Source organism: Miscanthus floridulus, chromosome 11 (genome assembly GCF_019320115.1).
Source record: "Miscanthus floridulus cultivar M001 chromosome 11, ASM1932011v1, whole genome shotgun sequence".
Classification (NCBI taxonomy): domain Eukaryota; kingdom Viridiplantae; phylum Streptophyta; class Magnoliopsida; order Poales; family Poaceae; genus Miscanthus; species Miscanthus floridulus.
The window spans coordinates 58307907-58318760 of NC_089590.1; the positions used below are offsets into that span (position 1 = coordinate 58307907).

Below are 10854 nucleotides of genomic sequence, written 5' to 3' on the forward strand. Positions count from 1 at the left end.
TTCAACTATTCATGACCACTCACGCACACTCTATGAGCAGCTGGGCCCACAGCTCACACCATCTGTACATCACACACCCACTTACAGGCGGGCCCTCTACCTGAGCCATTTTCACCGGCGCGGCGACTTCACCGCCCCGTCTCCCCCTTCCCCGTCTCGCCACCCGAGTCTCCACCTATATATCGGCCGCTGCAGGCGCGCCTCGGCCTTTCAAGTTTGCCCAGACACCAAGGGAGGAACACACACCGAGGAGGCCGCAGCAGGGCAGAGCAGAGTACACCCCCGCGTTTCGGGAATGGCAGTGCTGCTGCGCCCGGCGGCGATCGCCGGCGGCCGGCAGGTGTGGCCGGTGGCGGAGGACGAGGAGGGGGCGCGCGAGGCGGAGGCGGCGTCGCAGCGGCTGGTGGAGGCGGTGGCGCGCGGCGAGGCGAGGGAGGCCGGCGAGCTGCTCGCGGCGGGGCGCGCGGACGTGAACTACGCCGGGGTGGTGTGGCTCAGGGCGCGGCGCGTCGCGGAGGCGGAGCCCCGGGAGGGCGCCGCCGCCGAGGCGCGGGCCATGCACGAGGAGATCCGCGCCGACGTCTCGCCGCTCTTCCTCGCCGCCGGCAACGGGGACGTCGCGCTCGTCCGCGCCTTGCTCGTGAGTGATCAATCTCGCCCCTGCTCCGCCCCCGCCCCCCTGCTCTGTTTTCTCGCGTCGGAATTTACTGGCTATCCGCATCACGATTCACGCTTGTTTGTTTTTCCTTTTTTTGTGTGTGCTTTTGGGCCTTGCGTTTTGGGTCCTGCACAATTAATCGTTCACAGAGTAATCCGATCCCAGATTTGGCTTGCTACGCAAGTTGCATTTTCGAGCTGTTCGTGCGTAGCGCCGTAGCAACTTGCCTGAAATTATTGGGCGATTTTGGTGCCAATTTGTTTTCAAATTTGCCGACCACTGAAGAGCATGTGGTTCATTGCAGCGTTGTAGGCTAGCCTTTTGCCCGCTATATAGCGTTGCCTTTTCCGGGTTGGTGAAAAGCGATAGGCACTGCATTTTCGAATGATTTTAGCGGGCGCTGGCACTATTTATTTATATATTTATAAGTGCCCCAACATCCTACATCTTCGCCTCGTTTCCGCTTGCTAGAAAAAGGCTGATATGTTTATCCACACTGTTGATCCAAGTACCAGCCAACTCGGCTCGTTCTTTACGCCAATCATAGCTGTACGTACTGTGTAAATGCACGCGCAAGGCAAATCCCATTTTTGTAGTGCCTAGACATCAGTACGAGTTGGAACCAAGAGATTTTACCGGACCCACTTCAAATATTTTGCCTTTTGTATTCCTTCAAAAAAAAATTGCCCTTTGTATAGCTCGGAGTTAAAGAGTACGGGTGTGTAGGCAGATAAATGCAAAGCAGAATACATGATACCTGTACTCTACTTCCCTCTCGATTGCTTGGTCCTTTGCATACCATACTAGTGCTGGTAGTATGTGTTAGGATTCGCTTTTTGTTGCCCACTGAAAATTAAAAAATGGATGATAAATCTTAATAAAGGGTTGCTCATTATGAGAATGTCCTGAGACCAAATTATGCGGTTCATTAGGGCACTCTCTGATGCTAAAAACCGTATATAGTTTCTATGCAAATATACACTACATATGAAACTACGTGATAATGGATAGTTTCTATAAAATAATCTTTTGTTCAATCCCATATCTTCTCTCTTCTTCGTCTACTATCGAATCTCTTCATGTCTTAGATTCTCATATAGATATAATTTCTTATTAAGAAACAAATTTCTCCTCTCTCCTCGATAAATCACTTACCACATCAGTAAAATATTTAGATGAGAGGATAATTAATGCACATAGAAATCACTATAGTTTCTGCATTGAGGGCCCTTTTCTAGCCTAAAATCATTTGGAACCTTTAATAACTGTGATTAATCAGTGTTCAGTTCCAGCGGGCACGGGACTACCAAGCAGGCCTACGGTCCTACCAATTCTCATGGCTGCCCTGCAATGCAGTGGGACCATACTTTTGCTGCAGCTCTTTATTGGGTACGGACATGCCCGTCCTCTTCCATAGCCAAGTAGAAATCGTCAAATGGGGCGTGCAAAGCAGCCTCTACGCAGGGGAAGCGGAAGCTTCGCCGGAACACTTCGAGATCCTTGGTATACGTGTAGGCATTGGCCGTGGTGTCCACACAATTAGTTGTACTCAGTTTAGTGCCGGTTTAGTTCTCAAAATTTTTGTAAAATTTTTCAAGATTTTTCGTCACATCAAATCTTTTTACGCATGCATGAAGCATTAAATATAAATAAAAAATAAAACTAATTACAAAGTTTAGACGAAATTCACAAGACAATCTTTTAAGCCTAATTAGACTATGATTGGACACTAATTATCAAATAACAACGAAAGTGCTACAATACCATTTCCTAAAAAATTTCGCCAACTAAACAAGGCCTTGATAAGGCGGTGTTTGATTGCCTCTTCTAAATTTTAGTCGTTGTCTCATCGAATATTTGAACACATACATGGTCTATTAAATATAGGCTAATTATAAAACTAATTGTATAGTTTGTGACTAATTTACGATGCGAATTTTTAAGCCTAATTAGCCCATGATTTAACAATGTGACGCTACGGTAAACATGTGCTAATGACGGATTAATTAGATTTAAAAAATTCGTCGTGGAGTACCGACGGATTATGTAATTTGTTTTTTTATTAGTATTTAAACACTCCATGCAACATCCTTCCGACATACCTCCTAAATTTTAATCACCGGATCCAAACACCATAAGTATGATACGTATGTACTGGTATGGTATTGTACCAGCCTACCAGGTAGTATACACTGTAGTAGCAGTATCCACCAAGTTGTTAATTGTACTGTCAGTTAAAGGAAGGAGCAGTAACACCAACAGTGAACACACGGGGTCCATCCGTCCCCAAGTAAATTTATCCCCGCCGTGCTCTGCAGTCCCACCGTGTTGTCGCGTCAACAAACTGGGCACGCATGGAGATCCATCGGCTTGTTCGCTGGACCGGTTTCTGAGTTGGTTTGACTGACGCGGGCTTTTTTATCGTGAAAAAAAATATTATTAATTGATTGGTTTGGGTTAGCTGAAACCAATAAGACCGCAGCCGTGTAAACTATTCCTAGAAAAATAAATCTTGGGCAGCAGTAGTATTTTAGTAGGAGGATTGGGAGACAGTGGTAGATGGGTTTGACTTAGCCCGGCCGGAAGGTGATTCGGACGAAGGTGATTCGGACTTGGCTAGTATTAAAGTCGGCTGAAATTATTTTTATCGTGAGAGAAAAATACAATATATTTTAGCTGATAAGTTGGCTGATAAATTCAAACGAATAGTTTGTTAACTTGCCAACACTAACATAATCAGGAGTAGAAAGCAAACCCGGCCAGTGTTTGTTAACAAGTGCAACCAAGTACAACAGCTCAACACTTTGGTAGAGACCAATATATTCCCCTCGTGAGCGCGGTCGGGTGTGGGATCACCGGTCACGTGCCCCCGCCCGGTCGCCGCTGTCCGCTCTCTGTCTAGCTCCAGGCTCCGGCCACGTTCCACGTCTCCTTCGTGTGCGTGCGCCGCGTCATCTTGAGCTCTGGTGCGGGATCCTATGGTACTTCGCCACCTGAGCCTCAGGCCCTAATCAATCTTAGGTTTGAACCGCGCTTTGCTAGAGGATTTACGAATGGTACTAAGACTCGTCCAGTCGCCCCTCATGTCGTGCAAGGATCAGGATCACTGTGTCAGCGGAACGTGGCTGAGGCCAAGGTCTGGGGGCGAGATGGGACCTCTGTCCTTTCGGCCGTGCCGTCTCGTGGCACGGGCGTCCGGGCGCGCTGTCCGGCTTATCCGCCGGCCGGCGTCATGGGCGGCGCCCCAGGGGCGCGCCATTGATTGGGAGTGGATGCCGCTGCTGCCGCGGCATGCGCCCGGCATCAGCCACGTACTTTCGCTGCCTCGGCACGGCGACTGTGCCGTCGTCTCCCCTGATACCTCTGCCGAAAGTCTAATGAATGCCGCTGCCGGTGGCAGGCGCTCGCCCATGGCCCGGAACACGCTGAAGCATGTCCTTCGTTTTCTTTGGAGCTCTGGCTCGTCCGGATATTATGGAGTAAAGTGCAGCGCCGTGTGGCTGTCCATCCTTCCCGTCCTCGTCGATCGGCCGGACAATCGTGGCCCTGAAAGTCGCATGCTGCGTGGCCAGGTGGTGGGACGATAGTCTTCGTTAGACAAAACCCGTTCTCAGTCCGAAATCGTTCGTCTGTCATCACGAATCACAACACTTTTAAATCCAGAGAGTAAAGTTTAAGTATGTCACATTAGTATATCACATAAGAGTATTAGGATAGTAATAATAAAACAAATTACAGAAGTTCTCAATAATTCGCGAAACAAATTTATTAAACCTAATTAATCTATCATTAGCACATACTTACTGTGGTACCATATTGTTGAATCATGGATTAATTATGCTTATTAGTCGCAATCTGTGTTTAAATATCCGATGCCGATAAGGAGTAAACTTTAGAGAGAGAATTGAAGGCAATGTTTGGCACCGCTCCAGCGGCTCCGGCTCTCTGCGCTGCAGCTTGTACATCCCTGTGCTGTCCTGAAGCAAGGAGCCAAACCGGAGAAGCCTCCAGAAAAAGAACGGGGCAAACAGGAGGAGCCGGTGAAGTCCGAGAATTGGGGCTCCGGTGGCTCCACCACAGCTACAGTACCCCGGAGCCGGAGCCATCGGAGCTCCTCCAAACAAGGCCTAGGTCAGTTTACAGTCCAGTCCATGCGCCGTCTGGCCAGCATTAGACCTACCCGAGCGTGTTCCGAGCCGGATCACTCACCACCCGTGGGCGGTGGCAAAACAGTACCTGGTCGAGTAATCTCATCTCATCCATGTATACCAGGAAGCTCACATGACCTGCATCTGAAGCCAGATGCTGGTGCGCCCTGCCGCCCCAATGCGTCCAAGCCGAACCAGCTGTGAGCTGTCTGTATTTCATGGCGCCATGAAATGAAGCCATCGCCATCCATGACTCCATGTCCACCTCCCGGCCCCAGGCCAGGTAGTAGGACCGCTCGACGATCCTTCTCCTCGGCTATCTGCTGCTGTATTAAAGACGGCAGCGCATGTGTCACAGAAGCCCGGCCCAGCGCCGCGGCACCGCAGTGCCAGTGCAATGTATTGGGCGTGGTACGGAGAGCGCTCGTCCGTATCGTGCCGTGTCGTCTTCCCTGCCCTGTAGCCATCAGCCACTCATCTCTGCCACCGGCCGGGCAGCGGCCGCGGCCAGCTGTATCCCCTGCTCGGCTGCTCCCCGTTCCTCCAGGGCTGCTCTGCCAGTAACGCACGCACGCACCTGGCGCCCATTCACAGCCGCGGGCACTCCCTCCTGCCTGCGGCCCCGCCCCAGCCCCTAGCCCCCAGCCCCCAGTTCGTGTTTCAGGGCGTGGCCTCCGTGTACTGTGGCGCGCCCCCAGCGGAATATTGACGATGACACGAGGAGGACGCTGCCTGACGCCTGTGAAGAACATCACCCCAGTTCAACAGTGTGCGTGTTTTTTATCGGTGTTTACTGTGTGCTGCTCGTGCTAGATCTTGGTGAGATGTGAATGCCTGGCTGTTAACCAGGAGCATCCATCCCTAGGACCTGCTTGTGATTTGATGTCTGATGGTTGGATCGCGACACCGATGCAGCAACTCTTTTCCAGCCGAACAGGCTGTTATAACAGTATTTTTTTTCTCACATCAAATCAGTCAAATTAACCAATAATAAATAATCCACGATCATTTACGACAAACGACAAACAAATAGACTGTTTGTCACCAGATTTTACGAATCGTACGGCGTACGTTGCAAACTGGCGACACATCGTTTGCTTGTGTTGGCAATTAGTTACTCCAAAAAAAATTACACACTAGACATATACCTGAAGTATTAAATATAAACTAAAAAACAACTAATTACATAGATTACGACTACTTTGCGAGACGAATCTTTTAAGTCTAATTAGCCCAAAATTTAACAATAAAGTGCTACAGTAATACATGTGCTGATGATGAATTAATTAGATCTAGTAAATTCATCTCGCGGTTTACTAACGGATTCTATAATTTATTTTTTTATTAATATCCAAACGGCATACGTGAAACCTAATGTGACACATTAAAACTTTATAAACTAAATAAGGCCTTATTTGCTTGTGCCAAAATGCACAATGCAGATGTGACCTGCGAAGCCGACGGAGGGTGGCAGTGGGCAGTGGCACGCGATTTTCTCCAGCAATTACATCCTGAAAGCTAGAGGCGGTGCCACCATCACGCATGACTAAAGATGAAAACGGATCGGATACAGACGGATATTATCAATATTATATTTGTTTTTATATTTTTGTCTGGATTTGGATTCGAATACGGATAATGTCAACTATGTCGGATATGATACGATTGGATATCGACATCATAAATATGCGATTTGAGTATTTGGATACGGATACGGTATCGAATGTTGGATATCCGGACTCGGATACGGACAGATCTCAACCCCTCTAAACAGATTCGGTTTCGAATACGGTCGAAAAATATTCGTACCATTTTCATCCCTAGGCATGAGGCATGAGTACCAATCGCCCTGCAGAATTTTGACCAGGGCCTTGTTTAGATTGCAAGTTTTTTCACTCTCTCTCCATCACATCAAATCTTTGGACACATACATGGAGTATTAAATGTAGATAAAAAAATAACTAATTACACAGTTTGATTATAAATTACGAGACGAATCTTTTAAGCCTAGTTAGACCATGATTGGACAATAATTATCAAATACAAACGAAACTGTTACAATATCAAATACTGATTCCTAACCTGAATCCAAACAAGTTCTTCGTTCCCCGCTTCCAGGAGGCGGCCCCCTCCTGTCTCTTGCGTAAATGAATTCCAGCCACGGAGCAACCACTGCTCCGGTTATTTCCAGTGACCTGACGCGGCCACTCCTTTGGTGGTCCGCCGCACAGCACCGACCTGACCCAGTGACCGGACATAGTAGTAGTAACAGCGACATTTGTTACCCGGACAGCTGTTGTGCAGGTCCCGATGCTCATTTTGTCACGCCCTGTTCGATGCTACTATTGCTTCTTATCTTCAGTGTCTGTAGGTCAAGGAGAGTAAAGAGAAGGAATACTACTAGTAGTAAAAAAAACCCAGAAATGTAGAAGCAATCAGTGTAGGTGAAATGAGTATAAGAGAAAAATGTAATGTGGCATCATTAAGTTGAGATAATTGATCTCAAATTGTTTCACGAGCCTCGGTAGCGGTTTTAAGGCCCTGCTCTTCAGCATTTTACAACGAGAATGACATTGACATTGTGTTCCATTGGATGCTTGAACTTTTGCTCAAGAAAACCCACTTTGTAACACACTATCTGATGGTTCACGGTTCTCACTTATCGTGGACTCGTGACACGCGTGCAGGCAAAGGGAGCGGACGTGAACGGCAAGGTGTTCCGGGGCTACCCGACGACGGCTGCAGCACGGGAGGGGTGCGCCGAGGTGGCGGAGCTGCTTGTGCGTGCGGGTGCGTCGCAGCCGGCCTGCGAGGAGGCCGTCGTGGAGGCCGCTCTGCAGGGCCAGCCCGCCCTCGCGGCCATCTTCATGCGCTCGGACCTCGTCCGCCCCCGCGTTGCCGGCCACGCGCTTGTGTCTGCCGCGGCGCGCGGCTTCGTCGACGTGGTCGACACGCTCATCAAGGTACTGGACCTTCGGATCTTCCTTGCTTGGTACAAGTGCTCTACGTGGTTGCAATCTGGTCCAGTTTCAGAAACTGTACAAAAGCGCTAGTGTTAATGTATACACTATACAACATCGTCGCATTCCACGTGTAAGGCCCAGTATGTGTATTGTTGGCCCAAAACGTTGGGTTGCCGTATGGGCTTTTGCATCATGAAACGGCGCAAGCTGAGCAGTGCACAGAGCTGAGGCGGTCGTTTAGTCCCGCCTCGTTACCCGAGCGGCGCCTTGACCTGTTTATAGTAGTGTGTGCTAACCGAGATTTCGTGTTCGTAGAAAGGAGAGACGGATGGCATCTTCCCTGACAGGGACGGGAACAGTCTTTGGACTTTCCTGTAGCACATGCGGTTAAGGCTGCTCGCTTCAGTGCATCTTGTCCAAATTTTTCACATTTAATTTTCTTTTGCTTAGAAATTTACTTTAGCAAATTTTATTTTTTGTTAGAAGAAAATTACTTTAGCAATCAGTTTGTTACAATATGTGAATGAATGATGAAACTCAATTTTTCTTTTGTTTGCGCTTAGAAACTTTAGCAATCAATATCAGTTAGTTACAACATGTGAACGAAACTTTAGCTCTCAGTTTTTTTTGTTAGAAACTTACTTTAGCAGTTTTTTTTGGCTTAGAAACTTAGTTTAGCAATCAGTATCAGTTTGTTACAATATGATGAAACCTTTTTTTTTTGCACTTATAAACTTACTTTAGCAATCAATATCAGTTTGTTACAGTATGTGAATGAAACTTTTATAAATTTGTAAACTTACTACCAGTATCAGTAATGTGTAAATGGGTTTCACGATGGCTGTTTCAAATATGATCTCGAGCCCTGAATTCGTCTGATTCCCTCAAACGCAGTGTGGAGCTGATCCAAACGCGACCGCCCGGGTGCTCCTGCGCTCGCTGAAGCCATCCCTGCATGCCAACGTCGACTGCACGGCGCTCTTTGCCGCAATCGTGAGCCGTCAAGTCGCTGTGGTCCGCCATCTGCTTCAGGTGCGCATCATTTGTGAACAGCAGCCGCAAAATACACTCATATCCAGGAATGGGCGCTTGACACCATCTACCAACTCATGTTCAGGCCGGCGTGAAGAGGGACACGAAAGTGAGGCTGGGAGCATGGTCCTGGGACGCGTCCACCGGCGAGGAGCTGCGCGTCGGCGCCGGACTCGCCGAGCCTTATGACGCGGTATGGTGCGCCGTGGAGTACTACGAGTCCACGGGCTCCATCCTGCGCATGCTCCTCCATACCGGGTACACGTCGACCGCCGCTCACCTCGGCCGGACGCTCCTCCACCACGCCATCCTCTGTGGCAGCGCCGGTGCCGTCCAGACCTTGCTGGCGTCCGGTGCGGACTCCGAAGCTCCCGTGAAGACGTCCAGGAGCAACAGGTCCAGGCCGGTTCACCTGGCCGCGCGCCTCGGCCAGCCGGAGATCCTGCGGATGCTGGTTGACAGGGGCTGCGACGTGAACGCGAGGGCGGAGGCCGGCGACACCGCTGCCATCCTCTGTTCGCGCCACAAATGCGAAGACTGCCTCGGAGTTCTCGTGTCCGCCGGTGCAGACATCGCGCTGTTAAACTCGGCTGGCGACTCCCCGGCCTCCGTCGCCTCCTCTGGGGGATGGAAGACCGGCTTCGAAAGGGCTGTCATTGGCGCGATTCGGTCCGGGACCATCCCACGCTCGAGCGATCGGAACGTGTTCTCCCCGCTGATGTTCGGCGCGCTGTGCGGCGACGCGACCGCGATGGAAGTGCTGCTCGCTCAGTCAGACGTGGACGTGGACGAGCAGGATCTGGACGGGTGCTCGCCCATAATGGCTGCTGCCAAGATGGACAACGTCGAGGCCTTCCGTGCCCTTGTATTCGCCGGCGCCAACGTGAAGCTGAGCAACAAGCGCGGCGAGACGGCCATTGGACTGGCGCAGCAGAGCAAGAAGAGGGACCTCTTCGAGCAGGTCATGCTCGAGTTTGCACTGGAGAAGGGCATGCCTGGAGGCTTCTACGCGCTTCACTGTGCCTCCCGGCGCGGGGACACCGCGGCGTCGCGGCACCTCGCCAGCACGGGCTGCGACGTCAATATCCCCGACGGCGACGGCTACACCCCGCTGATGCTCGCGGCAAGGGAAGGCCACGCGGGCGTGTGCGAGCTTCTCATCTCCTACGGCGCTCGCTGTGACCTCCGGACGCCGCGCGGCGAGACGGCACTCTCCCTGGCGCGAGCAGCGCTGGCCACGGCGGGCTTCAACAAGGCCGAGGACGTGATCATGGACGAGCTGGGCCGGCAGGCGGTCCTCCAGGGTGCGCACGTCAGGAAGCACACCAAGGGCGGGCGCGGGAGGCCTCATGGCAAGTCGCTGCGCATGGTCGCTGCGGCGGGCGTGCTCCGGTGGGGCGGGTCGAGCCGGCGCAACGTGATCTGCCGAGAGGCCGAGGTCGGTGGCAGCTCGGCGTTCCAGCGGCACAGGCAGAGGAAGGGAGACGCGTATGAGCCGGGGCTGTTCCGCGTGGTGACTACGACAGGGAGGGAGGTGCACTTCGTGTGCCAGGGCGGCGAGGAGGCCGCGGAGCTGTGGGTGAGGGGCATCAGGGCCGTGACCAGGGCGGCATTTGGCAAGAGAGGCAAGGAGTGAGTGACTCGTGGCTGCTCTCTCTCCGTTAGGCTCTGTAGGTTTGCAGCGAGGGCGTGTTTGTAAAGAGTTGTAGCGGGCGTAGAGCCGTAGAGGGGCTGTGTGGTTTGGTGTGGTGTGCAGCTGCGCTGGTCTTCAGCTCGAAGTCTTTGGCTGCTGGGTTTGGCTTGCCATGATGGATTTTGGTTCAGGGGCATGGGGTTGTGTTGTGTGTATATAGCCTGGGTGTTGTCTCGGCTAAGTTGCTCTAGCTAACTGGCTTGTAGTGCGTTTCTATCTGAATCATAATTCTCCTTTGAGAAACTTCGCCATTTGAGTTTATTATGAGTTCTGGATTCTGACACGAAGCAAAAGAGAGAAACACTTCCTGGGGAAGCTCAAAAACAGCTATGCCTTTGGCACCACTTGCAACTTATTGTG

General features: G+C 51.0%; 1 protein-coding gene and 1 non-coding gene across 2 annotated transcripts; both read left to right on the plus strand.

The window, feature by feature from the left end:
* Nucleotides 1-231: 231 nt before the first annotated feature.
* On the plus strand, nt 232-10756 carry LOC136493178 (uncharacterized). The gene is made up of 4 exons (XM_066489230.1): nt 232-640; nt 7494-7769; nt 8664-8801; nt 8887-10756. The coding sequence occupies exons 1-4, from the start codon at nt 296-298 to the stop codon at nt 10435-10437; spliced, it is 2310 nt and encodes a 769-aa protein (XP_066345327.1). The 5' UTR covers nt 232-295; the 3' UTR covers nt 10438-10756.
* Nucleotides 8075-8197, plus strand: LOC136495073 (U6atac minor spliceosomal RNA). The gene has a single exon (XR_010768859.1). It is a non-coding gene; the product is annotated as a U6atac minor spliceosomal RNA (small nuclear RNA).
* Nucleotides 10757-10854: the final 98 nt, after the last annotated feature.